Here is a 23,362-nt window from a genome sequence, read left to right as displayed (position 1 = left end):
CCTACTCGTTCGGCCCGTCATCCCTCTTGCCGGGCTCTTCCCTTCCCTCCCCGGTTGTTTGACCCGGACCGGTAGCCGGACTTGGGTTCCAAAGTTAAGAGGTCATCCGCAGACCCTCGCCCGATAAATTTGTTTAAGCCAAATAAATGCAGAATGTGCAGACTCCAAATAAATTTGTTTACATATTAGTTTTATGATAGCATAATTTTTGTGAGAAGTCAAATAATAAAAAAAATCTTCTTATTTTTCTCGTCTTATCAAAATTTTCTTGTATACTTTTGACGTTAGTTAACATAAAAAATGTAAGAAGTTCAAATCAGTCGTGCTATATTTGCTAGAGGTTGGGTCAGGTTGCGTTCCCAGTGCCGTGACTATAAAATCCAACTTCCGTCCAAGTTTTTTCTGGACTCGACTAAAGCTCATGTGACGATGGGGTTGAGACAGGTCGGGCCTAGTCCAAAACCCTTCAAGGATACAGTCGCTATGACTGATGAAAAAGGAGACTCAGCTAACTCGGACAATGCCTTCGTTGATGAAGAGCATTATGACGGCGGCAATGGAGATAACATATTGTTATTCATGTCGTATGTCATTTGCTGCCTTGATATACTTTAAGATTACGAAGATGACGCTTTTATTCTGATTAAAGAAATGCAACATTTGTTTCTTGGCCCTCACAATGGGTCATGATCAGCTCTCATAATGAAGAAAGGCTGGCCCCAGATGCTTGATTTTGGGTTTGACGAAGATGTAAACTCCCCGTCCATTCATACCGTAGGCAGTTTCCACGCCCCTACGCTCTCTTTCTGAATTAATGATCGAACGAGCAACAGATCACTAGTTGATGAATAACCAAAATTTCGTGGTTTTTTAGGAAAATAGAGATGAACTCTACCTACCTTTTGGTTGCTCGCCCTTCCATCCAATATAAGATTTTCAAGATTGACATGCCTTCGTTGATTGCATGTTTCCAGCACATCCCTTGTAGATCGAAATACAATGTTCATGCCGGCCTCTCGGGTCCTACCTTCTACTCATGAACGCCCTGAAACATAATTTAGCGTAGCAACTCATCGTTGCCATCTCCAGCAACCCACTGTTTCCCAGTGGAAAGATTCTGTCCATGCCACAAGACCGTTGATGCTCAAGGTCCAGCTGTTGGGATCACAGATTAGGCCAAAGGTAACCAATAGCTTGGAGCACCCCGACCACCGTTAATGGATAACATGTATGTATTGAGAACCGTTGATACGCAACTTAACGGTTTGTAGAGCGTTTATTGTGGACCGTTGAGAGTGAAACCCCATTTACGGTACTCGAATGCCGTTCATCTAAAACATGGCTACGAAAACAACCATAGCAATATTCCATACTGTTAGATAATATCTTATTACAGTCGATATCCAATCTTCAAGCTGAGTGTTACAGAGGAGGAGGCGGCGTACCAAAAATTCACTCTCACCCATATCTAGTATGAGACGGGAAATCAGAGTAGCTGGAACTGCCCAAACTTCAGCTTTCGCTGCAACTCCTCCTCCCTCAGGCTTGCTTGATGACCAGAGACCTGGCACGGAGGTTTAGATATATTCCCCTGGAAATCCGAAAAAACAGAAACATCGTAAAGATCGTGGATTGATGATTTTTCAATTGCCTGAAATGAAAAAGAAAGGAGAACATCTTGAATTTTAAATGTTACAATAAATGAAGCAAGTGGTACACATGTAGACAACACTAGCGCGTGTAAAGGTTCTAGAGACGTTCCTTATGGCCTATGGGGGACCAAAAGAGAGAGAGATTCTAATGCTTATCTAATAAACACACAGAAAATTCAGTACTGGCGCCTACTTGGTCCACAATACGCAGTCGCGGTAAGACTTGTATTCGGACTTTGTTTTACACATTTCACCATGGCCCATTCTGAAGTTGTGGTGGCGGTGAGATCTGAGGAATCTCATGTACTTGGTAGCTACCATTTACCTAAAATTTCGTCCTTCCAATCAATGTAGGAGCACAACTATTATGTCAGACTAATTTTTTTTACCTTCAAATATAATATACATCTGAACGACGGCCCCTTGAGAAGTTATGTCGCCTTAGCATAAAGGACAAAATTGGACAGCAGAATAAATAAATGGAAAAGACGTATCCGAAGTCTTGGACAAAACCAGATCCAAGATATGACCGAGCTTTTGGATAAAAATAGACCTGCATGAACCTTCCCCGATATGGTTTTACTCGTCAACACTTAGAATGGTAACCGTTACTTAGCCAGTGATTTGACCAAATCTTTACAAAAGATCAAATTTTGAGGCCTATAGTTTGTACAGACGCAAATTTTAAACTGTAAATGATCAACAGCATTCCTCCCAATTCTTATATTTTACTGAAGATGGAAAATGTGTTTAAAACTTTAAACTAAAATAGCTATAGCTAGTGTCGTTGCATATGAGGTATCCAAGTCAAACGGAAGAACAACCGTTAGCAACGCAAATTGCCAGGTTGTCTCTATGGCAGGAAAAGTTTTGATAGTAGAAAAAGTACTACTTGCAAAAAAGAAGTGCTCCATGTTTTGCACTTCATTTTGTTGGCCGAGTATCAACTTGACAAGTTGTCATATCTTCCTAAAGATCGTTATTAAATGTATTCGCCTCTATAGCCAACAAGATGTCCAATTTTCCACATGATACTACAGGCGTGAATGAGTTTACGAGGAAAACGCTAGGCAGGAAAGGTAAAACAGAAAAAAGGTGGGAACATACCAACAGGATGCAACAAAGCTGTGAAAGAGGACACGGAACTGCAATGGCATATACTGATAGTTCACCCAACCGACGATCGGCCAAAACTGCATACCATTCATTGGACAAGACAAAACAAATCACCAACTATTTTCAAATGGTATCCATAAAGAGCAAAATAGTGCATGGACAATTCTGTTAGCATACCCTCCAAGCAGTCAACTGTATAGAGGGATAATCGCGTCTAACTTTACTCGTCACCAGACTCCATGGTCTTCCTACGTTTCCAAAACAGAAAGAATGAGCACAATCAGATTTCATAGAACTACAAAGTCTGCAAGTTCACTAAAATGAAATCAATGTAGAGAAGAACTGCAACTGGAAAGTAAACTCCAGAACAGATGAAACAATATTGCCATTTATGGCCAGTCATCATTATAATGAGATGTAGAACACTTTCCGTGCCCATGCTTGCTTAACTAGGAGATTGTGGAACATGTAGAGAGGAATACAAATTATACAATGTAGATAGCTTCAGTAAAAAATATTGTTACCAGAAAAAGAGAACACACTTCACTTCAAGGGACCACAGATAATGGTCTGTATGGACAAATTTAAATCACCAAGATAGCTCACACTTGCGACATAATAAATTTGGAAGAAGGAATTAGGACGAAGTTCCAGATGCTGTGTGCCATTTCCAGTCAGAACAGCTCATTTTGTCCATCAAGAACACCCTAAGGCACAGCCTTTGTGGTGATTGGATGATATCCATGTGAGCCATGCTAGAAACCATGCCATTCTCTTATAATTTAATAGATAAAATCAAAAGTGCACGAACTGAACAATAAACTTTGTGCCCCTTATTGGATTTCCTCTCAAGAGCTAAAACACAAAGCACATCTCACCTTCAACGACCAAGCCGTAGTACATCATGAAGACAAAGTTGTTCCAAGGTGAAGATGTCAGTTGTTCCAATATCACCTGAAAAAAAGAAACTCTAATTATCAAAATAGGAAACCCGAAAAAATGAATACACGAAACAACCAAACATTAAAAGTTCTTACAGACATTGACCCAAATGGTATATACAACTGACAAGCCTAATAATGTTATCGCACTCAGGACAGAGCAGACAACGAGGAAACAATAATCAATTTTAGTTAGTTGGATTTACCAATAACACTATGTATCATCAACATATATGATTTGCATACCTTCTTAAGCACAGTTTTGTTGTCTTTTCTCCTTCCGAAAATAGCATCGATCAGCTTGTGCAGAAAGTGACCAAATGGCCCTCCATAGGCAAAGCCATACAGCTGAGTTTTCATAAAGTAACATATCTTCAAAATACTACCAATGCAATTCAAGACTATGTAACAAAGACATTACATGTTGATGGCCCAATTAACAGCAATATCATGAACTATAAAAGCGATGGAATTAGCATGCTCTAGAAAACCAACATTATCTGCTGCATAAGGAATCTAACAGATGGCGACGAAACTATCATTTCATTCAAAATGAGACGTGTATTTCGACCCATATCATTGAAGTGCCTCTGAGATGGAAGAAATCAGATATGCAAAGCCACGAGAATGGCACTTGCATTAACACTCAGTTTCTACAAGTTGTCAACAGATTTTCTGTTGTTCAAATATTCAATCTGGGGAATTTTCAAAAATTTTTTTGTAAGCTACAGCAATTAGATTAAGTTGCAAAATTGCTGGATTCCCACCATGAGCCTTTCAGTTCTTTTTAAAGGATGTGGGAAATCATTAGCCTTACAAAGCAAGTCATAAATTTATCATGTCCAAAATCCATGCCCCGCCTTTTTTTCTTTTTCACAAACTTTGATATTTAAAGCTTTCCATTTTCATAAGCATGTCAAAGCTTTCCATTTTCATAAGCATGTCAAAGCACATTCCTGTTTCCTCATATAAGACGCAACCATATAATGCTCTAATGGACAGGTTAAGCTAGGAGATCTTTCACTAATAGCACTGCTTAGATGTACACAAATGGATTTATACCTGAAACAAGTGAACTGAAGTAAGGTCTCCGAACCCCAAGAATGTCAGCAGAACTTGCATGACTAAACTTAAAAGAGACTAATATTTCAGGGGCTATTAGAAAAGAAAGAGAAGCATAACAAGACTTTCCAGGAAGCCTCATATAATTATTGCCATATTAGTGTAAAAATTGAATGCACAATGATATGTATTGGTAAGGAGCCAACAGAGCACATGCAGGCTTGCAGCACAGCTTCAAGACAGGAATAGGCTTCGGTCAACCATGAAAAACAATTTTATCATCCCAGTTGAAGTGATGGGTCCTATAATGTAAAGCATAGCGTTGGGTTTACTCAATTTCTGCCTTACAGGATGTAAAAATCAAAGACACAAATATCACAAATATTCTGAATATATCACAACATTAAGCTGACTGATGCTATTGACAAAATAGTATACTGTGATATTTCAAAACATTTACAGAAAATAAAAATATCACAATCATGTCACAATATTTTCTTATTGTTTCTTTATAATTTAAGAAATTTTTATTAATGTTTTCCAATTTTTAATAAGAGAAAAAGTAGACAATTAATAAAATTTCATATTTTCTGTGTTATTCTCTATATTTTTAAAATTTTTGAACTTTCGAGGTTTCCCACAAAGAGCGAAATTTTAAAAAGATATCTGACACAAACCTTCCTGAGGATGGTATTTAAGACTATGATAAGAATGCAGGGTTTCAAGAGGAAATCACCATAAATGCCCTCATATATCTGCAATGGAATCACAAAAAATACCATGATAAGAAGCAACCTCCGTAGCTGAATCTTTTGAATTCCAGAAATTTTTTGTGCTACAGCATCACTAAATCCAGCCAAAACACCCGCTGTCACTGCCTGTAAAAGTAGAAAGGGAAAAGGTCTATGAAACCGTTCATATTCAATCAATTAGCAAAGAGCTGCCATTTGTCCAAGTGATAGAAACATTCAAGCTCTTAACGATTTTTTTCGAATCCTTCGAGACACATAAGTTGTTTCATCAGAAAAAAAAAAAAAAAAAAAAACTCCACTATTTACAGCGCTTTATGCGCTCCCTCATCAATGACAGTTTCCTAAAGCAAATTGAACAATTATAAAGAATTATGCTCCAGAAATATTAAGTTGCAATTTGTAATCTGCCTTCTACGCCATCACACGCCATAAAGTTAATCCATATTGCAGGTTTACCCAAGGTAGTTAGCCATGTCCCCTTTCTTTTTGTTCCGATTCTCTCTGCCACATGCATTTACACGTTCCATGTCAATATGGAACTCTCATAACGAAGGACCTGCTAACCTGAGCACTGAAAGTCATGCACCTCATGCCAGCAACAATCTGGTTGAGTATAGTCTATTCACGCCATGCAAGTTCTAATGGAAGATCAATTTTATTTAAGGAATGCGGTGATCAGAGATACCAAGGAGGACCATCCTTCAATATGTCGCTCATGCTCATGTATCCTATTTAAGCGACACAACCAGGTACTCATGCTCGACATTATAAAGAAAATGAACCGTCAGCCACTGAATCTAGATAGACATCATGTGTCCAAAGCCATGCAGAATTATAGATGGAAATTATTTGTTCATTACCTTGATCGAAACTCGCATTTTAATACATCTCAATTTCTTTTTAGAATTCTTTATAAGATCATATGAACATGATAACCCGTAGTTAAAACTTTAAAGGAAATGACAGCAACCTGAGCTAGGAAATGGCGTCTATCTTTAATTTCACACGCCTGTCCATACCACAATCATAAACTATAAGCGCGGCTGTCCCGGTATCGGGGCAAGACATCCGGCCAATTTTTGGAGGCGAAGAGTTGGCAAACGTTTTCTACTAAGGCCTAACTTTTGATAAAAAACAATTCAAAGCTAAGAAAAACATTCTCACTTCTCGCGCTTTTTAGTGATCAGAAGAAGTAGAAGATAAACAGTCGAAAATTCCCTTATATTCTCAGAGAAAAGATTAAAACTTTAAAGGAAATGACAGCAACCTGAGCTAGGAAGCTTGCGCTTTGTGCTTGAGTGAACAAGAACAAAACTTTTTCCCGTAGTTAAAACTGTGCGCATCATAATGCAAGGAACTGAGCAAAAAACTAATTGCAATTCGAATTCCAGTTTTCGAATGAAAGAAACAAAGGAGAAACACGCAAAACAACAAACATTTCAAAGTAGATCAAGAAAATACAGACTTGCGAGACGAAAAAGCAGAATCTAGACGATGAGTGTCTATCTTCCCGAAAGAATTACTACACAATGCTTCATATGTAGTCGAACCACTTCCGGGATAACTAGAATAGCCAAAGGAACATAACGGATAACGGACTTCTGTTTTCCTCACCCTATTGGATTTACATATCCTTCTGCAACTTCCCGAGCAAGCGCGCAGAGCACGATGCGAGAAAATTCATCAAAATCTCGAGACTAACAAGCAACAAAAAATAGAGAAATACTTGAGAGATATAGCTCGAATTTTAGCCAAAATGAAGAGGAAAACGCGACGGAGAACTCACCTTCGTTCTGAGAGGATGCGCCTGCAACTGGATCAAGTACTTTCTCCACGCTTCTTTCACGATCTCCGACATCTTCCTTTTCGTCTACCTCTCTTTCTTGCTAGGGCTTCTCGAAGGGCAACACTGGAGAAGGGGTGGAGAAAGAGGGAAGGAATGAGAGAGGAAACGGAGGGGAGAGAAAGACTCCCCTGACTCCGCGGGAGAAGTAGGCGACGACCAACCGCCGCCCTTACCGGCGACCCCCTTGTTGCTGAATCATTTAAAGAACTCCAAAAATTACAAAATTGGGGCTAGCATCTCCCTTTATTTCCCTAGAATGCCAGCCCTCCCACTTTGAACCGCTTTTGGTCCGGATCTTGAACTTCGGCTCTTTAGCACATCGTGTATCGGCCGATACTTATTGTATGAATATATGTTCATATTTTTTTGTTTTTAAAAATTAATTTAAAATATGTAAATTATTTTTTAATTTATAAACTGTATATATATAAATACTGAAATTCATCGGCCATATATATATATATATATATATATATATATATATATATATATTCATTTTTTTGTTTTTAAAAAATAATTTAAAATATGTAAATTATTTTTAAATTTATAAACTATGTACATATAAATACTGAAATTCATCGGCCATATTATATATATATATATATATATATATATATATATATATATATATATATATATACCACCCATCCAACCGCTCACCACATGTTATACCAAACAGTCAAACCAGCTACTGCAGGGTTAATTTATGCCCAGGCCTCAGTGCACTCTGGTTGAAAATGAGGTCCACAACTAAGACTAGCCATTGTTCATAAACCCAAACCTAATGGTCATCAGTTTTGCAAGGTTTCTATTTCAAATACTCACATATGAGCTTGAAGCAAACTTTTATTTATATATAAAATTGCAAATTTGAGATCGTTAGTATGTGGCTAAAACTTAGTATTTTTGGGTCAGCGTCAACATTAGCGATCAAAGCAGTGGCGGAGCCAGAAATTTCTGGTTGAGAGTCACTCTAAGTTTAAATTTTAAACTTAAAAAGACACTCATATGTAAACAAATAAAATCAATGATGTTTCTACATGTAAACAAAGTAAATTTTTTGGGCTAGTGTGGGCAATTGCCCACATCAACTTCAATGTAGTTTCGCTATTGGATGAAAGTGGTGCAGGTTTCAACTTAAGTACTACATCCCACCATTTAAAATATGAAGGCAGAGTGTCTATGAAAATCGAATTAGAGACATGCCTTTTCACATGCCTATAATTCGACCAGTTATGTTATGTTCTTAGAGGCAACTAAAACTTCGTATTTGAGACCAGATTTTGATTGGAAGGGAGTGTCGGGCCTTAATTAATTAGATCGTTGAATCTGAGACCCTCAATAGCTTCTGATTACCTCGGTCATACCCATAATTCGACCAGCTATGTTATGCACTTAGAGGCAACTAAAACTTCGTATTTGAGACCAGATTTTGATTGGAAGGTAGTGTCGGACCTTAATTAATTAGATCATTGAATTTGAGATCTTCAATAGCTTCCGATTACCTCGGATCACACCCATAATTCAACCAGCTATGTTATGCTCTTAGAGGCAACTAAAACTTCGTATTTGAGACCAGATTTTGATTGAAAGGGAGTGTCGAACCTTAATTAATTAGATCATTGAATCTGAGATCCTCAATAGCTTCCGATTACCTGGATCGCATGTTCAAATTAAACAAACATCCCTAAATGTAATTTAGTGACGGACGGCAAGCCAGAAAAAGCATGTTACTTTTTTTCTTCTTATTAATAAATGTCCATTTCAAGCCTTTATAGCTTCTCATTTTCATTGAAAAATATAGGTTATGAAAAAATAAAAAAGAAAGGAATATATTGTTATGTACTATAAGCAAAAGCTAGACAATGCATACTTCTCGTTTTCCTTCTCATGAAGGAGTCTTTGTAGAGCTCCCGGGAGTTCTCTCAGGTAAAGAATGAGCCCTATGGGTAAAGAGGGTTGCAACTTAATTTAACTTGACTCATTTCACAATCTCCTCTCTGAAGCACTTACTAGCAGCTGCTACCAATTAAGGAGAAGGTTGTTCGACCCCGATGAAGTTGGACCAATGGTTAAGGTGGTTAGTTTCAATTTCGAATTCTCATGTCATCAGCTTTCTACGTTGTAATAAGAAGGTTATTCATGTGTAAGCTGAAACATGAATGAGGCGGCACTCCAAGGCACCAAAAGCATATGATATACCCTAAAAATATATGGGATTAAGTGAGAGTTTTAGTTTTCTTTTGCATGGTTGGATAAAATACTCACCCTACTCACTCAAAATATATATATATATATATTCTTACAATAACAAGTAAAACTTAACGAGGTTGGCGAGCAAAGTTCGAAAATTAGGTATTCAACTTAGGTCGACCCACAATTCTATGAACCCAGAATCCCTTAAGCATATTTATATCTTACAGTTGAGAAGAACAATTTATTGAGATGTTGTTTTTGCAAGTAAATGTAGGTTGGGGTTCATTCAGTTTCTATTCCAAACCAAGCCAGTTTGAGCTTAACTCGACGCGCTTGTAGCCTCTAATGTGTAGTTTCTAATCTCTAGTACATTCAGGCCACATACGGTAGCCGGCAGATCTGAATTTCCCCAAATTTACATATTTGTGATCCCCTCACTTTCAAATCAAATCTGCTGGGAGGATTACTCCCTAAATGTTATTATCAAAAAAAAGAAGAGCATGGTGACTGTACAAAAAAAATAAGAATGGTATCAAAGGCTGCACTTACATATTTAACTGATGTGTGCACATCAGGGTTATAATGAGAGGCTGAGACAAAAAATTTTTATGAGAGGGGCTGAATTAAAGTTTTTAAATTTTGACTTGGGCTGAAATATTATTTTTTAAAATTTTTATATAGGATAAAAAAATTCTAAAATTTACATGTAAATTTTTTTGAAAAAAAAAATTGAGGTGGGGCCAGGGCCCATGCAGACCTTGCCTTGGCTCCGCCCCTAGTTATAATGTAGCTTCACTACTCTATGGTCTTAGACAACGGAGTGGGGAGGGGGGGCGGTTGCAGCAGGGCCTTGGCCCACTTAGATTTTTATCAAAAGCTTATATATAAATTTTAAAAATTTTAGTTTATCCTATGCAAATTTATTTAGCCTTTGTTAAAATTTTGAAACTACAGGATGCATATTCTGTTTCGACCAACTATGCTACACCCCTTGAGACGTAGTATATGTGCTTCATGAATTTATACAGATGCCGAAGTGAAATTTAATATATAGCTCATAAAGTTACTTTCAATAGTATGTGAGCTTCAGATCATGGATTTATATAGATGCCTCAACGAAATTTCATATCTAGGTCATAAAGTTATCTTCAAAAGAACTTACACCATTTGAATCTTCAAATTCAGTAAAATCTTAGTTGTTCGTAAAAAATAAAATCGATCTGCAGATCAAAACTGTGCAAATTAGAATCTTAAATATCTGACAGCACATGAGCCGAGTCAAGCTCGAATTGGGCCAGCTCGACTCGACTCAATTTAGTAGCATTATTTCATCAACAAAAAAAATAGTGCAATTAAATTGCATCTATCACGTGGTTATATAGAGAATAGGAATGCAGCTTTGCTAACTCACCGCTTTTTTTTTCATCCATACAAGTCACCTGATCACTAGTGTTTCCAACTTAATTTTGACAAAGAAGCTGGGTTTCAAGGTACTCTCTGTGTGTGTGTGTGTGTGTGTTCAAATCTATAGCACTCCAGATGTTGTTAGCGCTGCACATGAGCCGAGTCAAGCTCGAATTGGGCCAGCTCGACTCGACTCAATTTAGAAAACTCGAGTCCAACTCGACAGAAGAAGCTCAAACTCAAAACAATGATACAACGTCAAGCTCTAACTTGACTTGTTTAACTAGTTTATGTTATGCATGTCTCATTTCTTTTAAGTTGTTTTACTCAATAAATTATAAACTCATTTAGCTGGTACTTATTTAATTATTTTCTCAATATAATTCAAACATTCATTGTTTAGTCGAGCCTACTTGAGTTTTTACACCACAAACTTGACGTATTTCGAGCATACATTTGAACTCGAGCTTCACTCGTTTATAAACAAGTCAAGTCTTAGCAAGCGAGTTTGAATTGAGCTCGAGCCGAATCAACTTGTTTTGCAACCCTAGATGTTGCTAGATAATTAAAAATTAAAAAGTTATCACTAAAAATCAATTGTTATAAAGGCATTAGCACAATTTATGGTGCTTTTAACAACAATTGATGGTAATTGTTATGGACAGCTCTTTAATTTTTAACCATCTGGCACATGACATATTTGAATTCTTGTAGTTAAATACTTAAAAGCTATGGTGCTTTGCCGGCTGCCAAATGTTGTCGTATAGCTAAATATTTAAAAGCCGTGGCTAAATGCTTCATTAACTTACTGAAAGTATCATAAACTGTCACTATATCATAAATCATTATAAAAACATAGATTTATCGGATCTCTTGCACATGCACGCATGCACGTACACACACACATACATATATATATATATGTGTGTGCGTGCGTGTGTGCGTGCATGCATGCGTGTGTGTTGTGTCGCGTGTATGTAACTGATTAGTGTGGTTTTACAGAAGCAGAGAAAATTTGTTCAATAATTAAGTTGAATGCCAATGTTGGACGGATCCTGGTTGCAGCTTAAGGCTGGTTAGTGAATCGATCAGCAGCTCTCGCAGGACGTCATGAAGGACAAGCACAAATATTTTCTGCCTGATCTCAACCACTCCCACCAACAATGGCGAAACCTTTAAACTACGGCAAGCAACATGCATGTTTTGAATAAGGTTGAGCATGGCCAACAACATTGTTTGCTCAAGTCATAACAATCAAATTGAATCAAATTTTTTAGAATCTACTTGCAAAGATTGAATTATTAGAACAAGAAATATGATGCTCAGTAGCACTGGCTGTGCTCTGCGCCGCTGAAGCCTTGCTTACTGCTAATGAAGTTTTTATGTAGCTTGTGTGGGCAATTGCCTACAGCAGTCACAACGTGGTTCCGCCGCCGCTGTGGTGATCTGACGTATATGTTTGTCATTATTGATCTCTGTTTTAACTTTTTGAATTAGGGCACATCCAAAGTGTCACTAAAAAGTTAAAAACCTTTCAGTGCACTACTTCAATGCATATAAAAAGTAACCCATTTATGGTGTTCATGTCATATATCCCCGCTGAAAGCTTCACTAGCGCATTATGAATGCCACTAAAAGTCATATATATATATATATATATATATATATATATATATATATATATATATATATATATATATATATATATATATATATATATATATATATATATATATATATATGTTGTAATACATTATGAACGCCACTAAATGTTATATATGAAGCAAAATTTTATTGTTCTTAAAATTGTCCATAGATTTGGAGAAAGGACTCTCTTGTTCAAGTTGTGAATTAGGAAATTGGTGAGCAACACATGAAGAAGGACTGAATTTGTATACGGATGAGACTTGCACAAAGATTTAAAATAGAAATTTTATGCATTTGATGATATGAATCATTTGAAAATTAAATTAAGGTAGTTTCTTTTGTAACACATCATCAGTTGGATGGTTGGTTTTAGTCACCTCTAGTTGTAAGGAACCATCATAAATAGATTTGTTTTACATCAAATATCTAATTTTACAGGACTCGACCTAATCGGGTTTTATGTAATGGGAGTCGGATTTGGATCCTATCTTCAAAGTTAAGCTGATCCGACATTTACATTAGTCAGGTTGAGGTTCCAGCCAGGTATTGGATTTAAGTTGGATCCAGATTCAATTATGAAACAACATGCTCAATCCCAATCCTATTACCATTAATGGTTATTCCCAGGGGCGGAGGGAGGGGGGCCCGCCTAGGCCGTGGCTCCACCCCAGCTAATTGAAAAAAAAAAAATATATACATTAAAAAAATTGAAAATTTTTAGTTGCTTAATGTATTTTTTGGATTCGGGTTTAGTTTTGACCTTACCCGGATAAGTTCGTTGGGCCATTTGGCCCGCCACTCAAAAAAATTATCGCTCCGCCCCTGGTTATTCCTATTAAATGGATTCAAGATGGGACAGACAAATTGAATATACGTTTGTTTTTGAGAAGTGGCTCTAGGTATTATAATGCAAGATCCAAGGTTGGAGAACTAAAGAGAACAAAGAGACTTGTTAGTTGGTCACCCAACTCGTAAAATCCAGTCACTTGTTCCTTCTGGTTGACAGGGGCCAGGCTTTTAAGTGCTGGACTTATTATTTATTCAAAATGATCTTGACCATTCCATTTTGCTTACATTTGACACCTTCATATATATATATATATATATATATATATATATATATATATATATATATATATATGAAAATTAATGTTAAATGGTTACAATATCCTTTCTCTTTCTTTCAAGTAACTACATAAACTAAATCAAAAGCTAAGATCACTAATCTGGATAAGTCTAGCATCTAAGGATTTGGGGTGCATATATATATATATATATATAGACCTCTATTGACATTAAATAAGGGCCACCTATCTTTCTCAAAGGGGACTCATTGGATCTTTGTTTTAAATATATTTTTTACTTTTACTTTTAAATTTACTATTTTTTTTCCAGTAGTGGTGTGATGGAGGAGGGGAGGAGGAAGAGGGAAGGAGGAGAGGGGAGAGAGGAGTCTCCGCCCTCCGCTGCCTGATGGCGGAGCCCAAGCCATCGGGCTGCAACAGCCGATCGGCCATTGGATGGTAGGAGGGAGAGAAACTTATCCCCCTCTCTCTCAACTAAGGGCGAGTGCTTAAGCGGAGGTTAAGGAGAAAGGAGAGAAAAACAGGGGCACAGTCAGAAATTTTTTTATGAAGTGGGTCGAATGAAAGTTTCTAAATTTACGGAAATATTATTTTTCAAAAAATTTTATATAAAACAAGTAAAATTTTATTAAATTTACATATATTTCTTTTCTTCTTTTTTTTTTTTTTTTGAGATGGGGCCAGCGCTCATGCTTGATCCTCCTTGGCTAAAGAGGTGTATTGCTTATCAATGGTTGTCAATGGGAGAGGGGTTTCTAGATAATAAAATTCATAAAAAGGAAAGGTTATCATGGCCCAAGATGACATGCGCAAAAAAGAGAAATGGTTCAATCGGAGTTATTGGAATGAGGATATTCTCGCAGTTGCATTTAATAAGTAATATTATGATAAGGAAGATTAAGCTCTTATTTTAATGAGAAAGGAAGGCATGGTATGATATTTATTAAGAATTCATATTTTTATTTCATTTAAGTTTGTCCTCAGGCGTCTTCAAATTGGAGGGCAAATGTAGAAATGACGTCAAAGGCTTACCTCATAGGCCAGTCATTTCAAAATTTGCTGATCGATCTTTTATCAGCAGAATGCAAACTTTTATTAGTTTTATATTTTCCTAAAGTTACTACCTCCATTATGCTTCAATATTTTATGGAAAGGCTTCTAGGTTTGCCATTTGCCATTTATAAGCTTGTACGGTTTAATAAATTTATGAAGTTTTTGGTCATTTCACGTGCAAATTGACTGCTTAAAAAGCCAATTTCCAAGGGCACAGTGTAGTTGGTCGGGCTACGGACCTGTATAAAAGCAGGTTTTTAGTTCGATTCACGTGGGCGTTATGTTCTTGTGTGTTACGATGGTAGGGCACGACATCCAAATTGAATGGTGTATCGTTGCTATCACTGACACAGACGCAGCTCATAACTTCAAAAGTTAGAGGAATGAGAGGGCTTTCGGGCGTCATTTCAAACAGTAGGATGAACCTCTCGTTCATCAAAAAAGCCAATCTCATTATCTTCTATTAGAAAATTAATTTCCTAAAATAGCAAACATATGTAATACAAGAAAGTTAAATTCAGTTGACTGCCAAATGTGATATATATTAACTTAAGAGGAATATATATATATATATATACACACACATATATATATATATAAGCAATTTAAATTATTATAAAATAATGTTTTAAACAAAATATAAACATACCATTATGTTTATGAACACTGCTTTTAACATAAAATGTGCATTTTTCTTTGAACCTTCCGAGAATAAGGATATCTGAGGCTACTTAAGTTACATATAAAAAGTAAACAATTTAAATTAATATAAAATAATATTCAAACAAAACATAAACATACCATTATCTTTATGAACACTGCTTTAACATAAAGTATGATTTAAGTTAAGCTGGTTTTATTAATCTATTAACAAAATTTTGATGACATTAGAGTTCTTTGTTGTTTAAAGAACAAACTTAAACTCAAGAAAATGATTAACTTATGTTTTCTATTAAATCTTGCTTGAATATCATATTATGAGATTAAATTGTACCAAAAAGAAAATTTATAATCAAGTTTTAAGAGTTTCTGGCCTTCATTCCTGAACCCCCAACTATGATCTGGCCGTCTGGGTGGGGCCACGTGGCATGGAGACCCTTCGAACTGAAGCTAACGGTATCCCCCATCGCTTATAAATCCAGATGAATCGGCGGTCGCCATCAGACGCCAACGCATCGCTTCGAGCCGATATCTTCGAAGAAAAAGCGAGAGACGGCATCCATGGGGGAGACGATATGGGAAGCGGACGACGTCGATCGAGCTGCGGAGAAGGATCGAACGGTAGCCCTAGAGCCAGCGGAGTCCGAGAACGAAGAGGAATTGCCGGAGGGCCTCCAATGTTGCGTTTGCCTGTAAGAGACGCAAAACGAAGTCGTTCAACGAATCCTCGAAACACTCTTGTTTTCCGACAATTTATGAGGCCCTGGTTGTTGCATTTCTGAATTTCGAATGTTTTTTTTTTTTCTCGTTCTCAGACGCTCTTGGTTTCTCTAGTTTTCTTTCTCCCATTTTTTTTTATCTTTGGTACGTTGCTTTTTCGTTCTGCTTTCTGACGAAGGTTTTACTTGTTTATGATAATGGGTTGGTTATTTATTCTTTTCTCTATTTTGAAGCGAGTTGGATTATGAATTGGTACTCGCTGTTCAAAGTTTAGCGTTTTTCTTTTTCCTGGACGGTTTTCGTGCGTTTGGATGACAATCCTTCCAAGTATTGGATAAGAAACGAAATCAATTGATGGGATGATTGTTTATTGGAGTCTCTTTCTTTTATCTCTGGCTTTCAGTAGTAACCTTTTCCATTCGTCATCAATGTTCCATGGTAATTGGTTTTCCTGATGAGTTGTAACTCAGCTAAAGAAGGGTTCTTTTGTTGAGATGTATGATGGGAGTGATTAAGAAAAACGGGTGGCAGTTTTTGGCGGATTCTAAGACACACTCTTTAATAATAAAAAAGTAACATTGCACAGTTGTGTGAACTAAGAAGTTCGAGCTGTTTAGTGCTTGAATAGCACTTGGGAATTGCATAGGGACGGAGTGGATTGAGGCGAAAATTTGCTAAGTTGGACGGCGGAACTGTTTCCCTGTGCACATTTGGAGACGCACAACATATGTATCCGTGCAATGTTTGCGAAAACACACGGTTATCCGATTTCAGGACCTGAATTGGTGACATGAATGAGATGAAAACTGTGCCAGGTTGTCTGGTGGAACAATTTCCAAGGACGAATGCAGACTTGAGTTTGATGTGCACGCCGATGGGCGCGCTTACGCAAATACCCAATTAAATGATTTCCTGGATTTCTCAGTAGTAAGGTCATCTTCCTTTTTTTTTCTTTTTTGAAAGCAAAATAGAAGGCGCCCATGTTTAAGGACTTCAAAGGACCTAACTTGTTGGTTCTCTTTGATGCGGATAAGTTTTTATTGGAGTGTCAAAAATGTGCCACAGAATTCCGGTCTTCTTGACAGGGTTCTTTTTTTTCTGTACATACTGCATCTTTGTTTGTGAAAATGCAGTTAAAAGTGAACGATTGCAATTTCTTCTGTTTCTTTTCCATCTAAAAATGGTTTTATGTTTTTCAGGGATCTTCTTTACAAGCCGATTGCTCTTGGTAATGGCTGTTCTGCTTGGTAAAACTTTCAGTGCCATTTCATTTTCAACCATTTTAATGTGTTTCTTCTTTTATGCAGCATGTGGCCATGTCTGTTGTTTTTGGTGCATTCACAAATCTATGAGTGCATATGGTGACTCATCATGTGCATTCTGTAGAAGCTCTTACAATCACTTTCCAAGTATATGCCAGACATTTCACCTTTTGATTCGGAAAAAGTTTCCTGTGGCCTATAGAAGAAGAGGAGAGCAAGTTTTAGGTAAGCTCGACTATTTTCATTTACATGGGTTTGTTCAGTTTTGCTGGAACTTAATTCGTACTAAGTTTGCTAATAAATTAATTATAAAACAGGCATTATCCTAGTCATTGTACAGTGAGTTCTTTTTTAATTTCCAAATTATTACTTGTGTATCTTTTATTTGATGGTTTTGGACTTCATGATGTATAGATATCTAATGTCAGCACTTGGATATAAATACCTAATGTTAATTACCTTATATTGGTCTCTCTATTTCATTATAGAGGAGGAAAAGGAACATGGTTGCTTCTCGCCGCAGTTTGGTGAGGCTGCTGACTGTGGTAGGCATCCATCTCTCTCTCTCTTTTTATGGGTAGATAATATTCCTTTTTGACTGCATTCTTTTTAGCAAGGAAGACAAATATGAGTCTTTTAATATTTTTACTTCACTTTCATGATTTCATCTGTCCTTGTTTCGGAAGGAAAATAAGTACATTATGTTGTTAACTTAGAAGAGATTGCATTGTGCATTCACTCTGAATTCGTTATTTCAATTATTGACTTTGATGTTAGTCTAATTCATAATTTTTAAATTGTAATTAGCAGACAGTAATGCCAACAATGGAGCTTCTCAGGTCCTATCTGTCAATGATGCACTGTGCCCTGCATGCAAGCAGCTGCTCTATCGACCAGTGGTTCTTAATTGTGGCCATGGTGAGCCTCTATGCCATTGATTCTGATATTTTAGTTATTTGCAAAATGAAAGTTGAAAGAGGAGTACAAAGAGGAAGCAGGAACTGATTTTTTGCGAAAAATATTGTATTTGATGTCATGCAGCCTTTTGTCGATCATGTGTGACGAATTTGCAGAATGGGAGCTTAATATGTGAAGTCTGTCAAAGTCCTCACCCCGGAGAATGCTCAAAAGTGTGCTTGGAGTTTGATAGATTCTTGCAGGAAGAATTCCCTGAGGCATATGTTCAAAGAAGGGCAGCTGTTGGACAAATAGCTTGTACGCATGAAGGTTCATCAATCTGTACTGGTTTGTTCCCAGATTTTGTTTTCTTGTTCTCTGTGATTGTATGTCTTCTTTTTCTTTTCTCATGTATGTTTGCATGTCTATGTGTGTAGTGGTTGCTCATGAATAACCCAGAGAGGTTCTTCTATAGTCTCTATGTGCATGTGTATGTGTTTTCATGCATGTGCGGCGATTTGATCTCTGGTTTGCAGATTCCTATGTCTTCTAGTGTTTTTGTGGTCTTTATTTTCTATTGGTATTGTGAGTATAAAATGAATTTCAAGGCTTTTTATGATGCGCAGCTAGCTGACTCAAGCATATGGTCTTGTATTTTGCCTGAGCCCAATTATTCTTAATACTTGTTGAGTGGTGCGGTCACAGTTTGAGAGTATTTTGTCTTTACCCTCAGTATGGTGTAAATGTTTTATGTTTTGCTGATTAGATTGATATGGCACTGAGATGTGGCAAAAAAACCTGTCCTCATAATTGTCCTTTCTGTTAGGATGCCCGTAGCTGTATATCTACTTTGTCAATTGAACCAGTTTTTACTGATTGAACTGATAAATTGCTGAATCATGCGTGGATAAATTGGAGATAACAAAACCACATTCGAGTTGGTCAAGTAATTCAATGTAATCGACTCGGGAAAGATTGTGTCTTGTGGTACTGAATCCCCATAGCTGATGGTGGTGTGCATAGCATATGATTAGTGTTATAATGCAATTTCTAACTCAGCAACTAATCTTGTCTTTTATTTTATTTGAGGCCTTACACTGGCTTTTTTTAACGTACCTTGTATTATATTTAATTTTCTTAGAAATGTCACACACAGTTTTCGATTACAAGTATAGAGGCAGCTTGGGTTCAAAATATTTAGGATTACAAGAGTTGTTTTGTAGATTGCATATAATAGGATGAGAAAGATAAAACTTTTCCTCTCATTTTCTGGAAGTGGACTTCTTCGCCATTGTTAACCAGAATAAGAAGCTGCTACTTGAAGCCACGAGAAGCATGAGCAAGTCTTTTTAGAAACACCTAGAGGATTGAGGAATGAAGCAACTTGCAGAAGGGAAAGCAACATGGAGTTAGCTCCATAAGCGAATCGATGTGATAATTATGTGAAGTTGTAAAAACTGTGTACTTTTTACTGAAAATAAATTCAAGTTTTGTTTTGCAGACTATTGTCTGTACCTCTAAGTTTCATGATATGGAATTTATTCCTCTGGACTTGTATAGGTGCTTCTTAAGCTTCAATTATTTATGCACAGGTACCAGCCAAACTAAGAAGGTCGTCAAGGTAGTACCTCGTCATGCTGAAATGCATGAAAGGTATCAGGATGTTCACTTTGGAGTTGGATGTGACACCTGTGGGGTAAGGCCCTTTCTGCCATTTTCTGTTGGTTAATAGTAGAAAACTGTTGTCAATTTCCACTATGATATTGTCCCGGTGGAAAACTTTGATGAGGAGAATAGATTTTTTTTTTTTTTTTTAATGGTTTCTGACTTTGTCTCAATGTATTTTTTTCGCTTTGTGGTTGAGTGTTCCTTTTGCATCATTGGCTCTCATTCAACCTTAAAGATGCTAGACAAATGCAAGTGTTCATGCTTTGTGCCATATTTTAGGCGCATTTAATCGAGGGTTAGCAATCTGAGTAAGATCTGAGAGATGATACTACTTATATGTATGCTTCTTATGGTTTATACCTGTGGGCAGAATTGAGCTTTTTTTTTAATTGTTAAGAATTTCTACGCTGAGTGTAGAAAGTTTTGAATGAGTGAAAAAGAGAGAAGATATAAGATTTTGCAAAAATAGAGAAAGAAAATAAAATGTTGCATAAATTTAAAAAAAAAAGACCTCTTCATGTTATGATGTCCAAGCTTCTCTCTGTTAATGATATTCTAAATGTTTCAGCACGCGTTTGAACTCCTGTTTATCTTTTCTCTGACAGAGCTTTATAACTTGAAATTTCACATTTTATAAGCAACATTTACAATTGTGAAGGTCAAATGGAACAATAATTAAATAAAATTATTGATCTTACCAGTGCCAGTCCTGCTTTCTACCCCAAAAAAAATGAGGAAACAATGATCCTTCAGTTAGGATCAAAATGAACAGCCCCCTCATGGAGTTTCCATGTGCAGAGAAAGGAACCTCCCATTTCCAGCTTATGCCACAAATTTAATTCGTTGACAGTGTCATGTTCTTTTGCTGTCCATGAACGGTTAACTATTCATGAACATCTATGCTGTATGGGTGGGAAAATGTCAAATGTTCAACCTAGATCTAGCTTTAAGATGTCAAAAGAATAATTCTTGTTCTCCGAACCCATGTCTCAAAACCTCATTTTCCTTCTTGCTCTCGATTAAGGATTCTTTTCTGGTGCTTGCGCTTTTGATTTGTTTCAATTTGGCCACTGAACAATGATTATAATCACCTAAGAGTAGCATTTGGTATCAGAAACCTTGCATTCATTAGAATGCAGTGTCAATGTGTTCTAAATTTCAGATACATTCAGGAACACTGCATTCCATAGAACATGACATTCTTGTTACCATATGCCCCCTGAGGGTCACGATCTTCTGGTGCTAATAGGGGTAAAAGATAATGTGATATGAAAGAGGTAAGAAACACATAATATGAAACTAATAACTGTCAAAGTAATACCTTCTGCCACTGCTACATTTTCTGGTAATAAATAGAAGCTGCACACTAGTTTTCTTTTTTTCTTTTTTCTTTTTTTTTCTGACACATTTTTTTATATTTAGCTTTGTGGTATAAACTTCAAGAAAGAAGCTTGTCATCATATGGACGTCGTGATAATATTGTAATCTTATTTTCTGTCAAAATGCACATCATATATTCTAACTCCTTGCTTCCCTTGGTTGCCAGGCTTTTCCAATTATCGGAAAGAGGTACAGGTGCACAGGCTGCACTGAAGAAATTGGTTTTGATATGTGTGATTTGTGTTACAACTCGAAGTCCAAGCTTCCTGGGCGGTTTAACCAGCAGCACAAGCCTGAGCATTCGTTCAAACTAGTGCGACCACCTATGATCAGATACAACATCCTTGGATTCTTGGACGATGAACCAATTGAGGAAAACCAAGAATTATCTGGGTAAGCCGATGCAACATGGATGCCAAGGCTCAGAGTGATGCTTTACAAGTCGCACGGCTTTGGTTTTGGACGTGGTGCATCATGTAGACCATGTTCTTGGCGAGCTTATTCCCATGAAATAATGTAGTTTGCGTTTAATGGTTGCTGTTGAAGACCCTTGCTGGTGTAATTAGCACATAGTTTAAGCAAAAATTTGTTGGTGTTCCGGTTGCTATGTTACTATCTAACTTCTGTTCAGTGTTCTGCTAAATTTGCTTTTCTGTTCTACAGATCGCTACATTTATGAATTTGTGTCCTTAGAACGTTCTGAGACCACATGCACTCCGAAAATCTCCTGCATCTGTTTGTGATCTGCACTTTTGTCACCGAAAATGGTGTTCCATAATGGTCATCCAATACTCCGATGGGCCTTTGATCGGTAAATTTTTCCATTTGTCAGGTTCAGAGGGAATTAGTGGATGATAATCCTGTGATTTGCATAAAGCCATCAAACGGGTGAAATTGTCCAGGAAACTTCTTTGCGAAGGAAGGGGCTTTCCTTCTGTAGAAAAGGAAATGAAAATTGATTTTTGGTCTTTTCCAAGCTGGAGAAGTTATCCAGGACAAGGACCCTTTGCACAACTGATCATCTAGACCATCAAACATAGGTGTTGGAATGCCCTGAATAAAAATCCATGGCGTTCCCTAGTTAAAAGGTGTACTAAACAAGGGAGGAAAGCTCAATCTCATGGTGTTCAACTTCTCTTGTCATTTTTCTATCATAAAAGTGTTCATAACCGTGAACTATATACTGTATAATTATTTGGGGTGAACAAGACGAGTATTTCATCCAATTGCTTGGCAAAAAACTGAAAATCTTTACCCTCATCAAAAATCATTTTGTTAGGGTACCATGATTTGCATATCGCTATTCCTCTTTTTACAGACAGAGAGTTGATCCCTCGAGAGTTTGAACGAGATATTGGCGGTCAACTGCCCTTGTCCCATCCGCTGCACCAATTCTCTTTAACGATACTGCAAATTCAGTTGTTTATTTCACCGATAACAAGACTCATGACATATAAAGTATAATATATGCTAATTTCACAACGGCTTACTCACTGGATAGTGTGCGTTCCTTTGTCCTGAGCTGGATCACGATCCAAACTATAAAATCCAAATCCATATCAGTTCTGCATTTATAATGCACATTTAAGGGCTTAGCCAACACTATAGAGTGAGGGAACGGATTTGGCCAGGGACCCGTTTTGATCCACTTCCGCATACGCATATGATTAGCGGTCCCTCATGTTCCACGCATTTGGATCTTTACCGTCATGCCGTCGTAAGTACAATGCTTGCTTTTAGTGCATCGAGATGCCACTCTTATTGTATTACGTCAGTGACTGAAGTTGACGCTCTAAGGATTCGAAATAAGAACCGATTGCCTACCAACCCTGCATCCACCGAAAGGTTTCTGTTGTTATAATTTGATAGGATGCCTTGAAGAGGGTTGACGGGTATGGATATATTTCAATACCCGACTCAAACCCGATAGTGGGCCTAAAGTTGCCACGTGGCACAGATGCTTCTCGAATGTCCAGAGAACTTCTTCTGTCCATCCTCGAACGCGGGAGGGAGAGAGACTG

The 23,362-nt window shown here is 37.1% G+C and overlaps 2 protein-coding genes across 6 annotated transcripts; one reads left to right on the top strand and one right to left on the bottom strand.

Annotated features, from left to right (window-relative positions):
- Positions 1 to 1,343: 1,343 nt before the first annotated feature.
- Positions 1,344 to 7,554, bottom strand: LOC116265184 (peroxisomal membrane protein PMP22). Its single transcript, XM_031645731.2, has 7 exons — positions 7,310 to 7,554; positions 5,551 to 5,649; positions 3,956 to 4,057; positions 3,647 to 3,722; positions 2,946 to 3,016; positions 2,760 to 2,845; positions 1,344 to 1,591 (listed from the first exon to the last, which is right to left on the bottom strand). The coding sequence occupies exons 1-7, from the start codon at positions 7,379 to 7,381 to the stop codon at positions 1,540 to 1,542; spliced, it is 558 nt and encodes a 185-aa protein (XP_031501591.1). The 5' UTR covers positions 7,382 to 7,554; the 3' UTR covers positions 1,344 to 1,539.
- Positions 7,555 to 15,901: 8,347 nt separating this feature from the next.
- Positions 15,902 to 22,001, top strand: LOC116266086 (E3 ubiquitin-protein ligase PRT1). Of its 5 annotated transcripts, none has more exons than XM_031647173.2 (8): positions 15,902 to 16,106; positions 17,334 to 17,362; positions 17,442 to 17,621; positions 17,885 to 17,941; positions 18,207 to 18,314; positions 18,438 to 18,641; positions 19,886 to 19,989; positions 21,508 to 22,001. In XM_031647173.2, the coding sequence occupies exons 1-8, from the start codon at positions 15,976 to 15,978 to the stop codon at positions 21,736 to 21,738; spliced, it is 1,044 nt and encodes a 347-aa protein (XP_031503033.1). In that variant the 5' UTR covers positions 15,902 to 15,975; the 3' UTR covers positions 21,739 to 22,001. The 5 variants fall into 5 exon arrangements, with proteins under 5 accessions (XP_031503033.1, XP_031503035.1, XP_031503034.1 ...); XM_031647175.2 differs by having other exon boundaries at positions 18,204 to 18,314; positions 18,438 to 18,623; XM_031647174.2 differs by having other exon boundaries at positions 18,204 to 18,314; positions 18,438 to 18,635.
- The last annotated feature ends 1,361 nt before the right edge of the window (positions 22,002 to 23,362 follow it).

This window comes from Nymphaea colorata, chromosome 12 (assembly GCF_008831285.2).
Source record: "Nymphaea colorata isolate Beijing-Zhang1983 chromosome 12, ASM883128v2, whole genome shotgun sequence".
Classification (NCBI taxonomy): domain Eukaryota; kingdom Viridiplantae; phylum Streptophyta; class Magnoliopsida; order Nymphaeales; family Nymphaeaceae; genus Nymphaea; species Nymphaea colorata.
The sequence above is the reverse complement of the archived record's forward strand: the minus strand, read 5'-3'. Positions and strand labels throughout refer to the sequence as shown.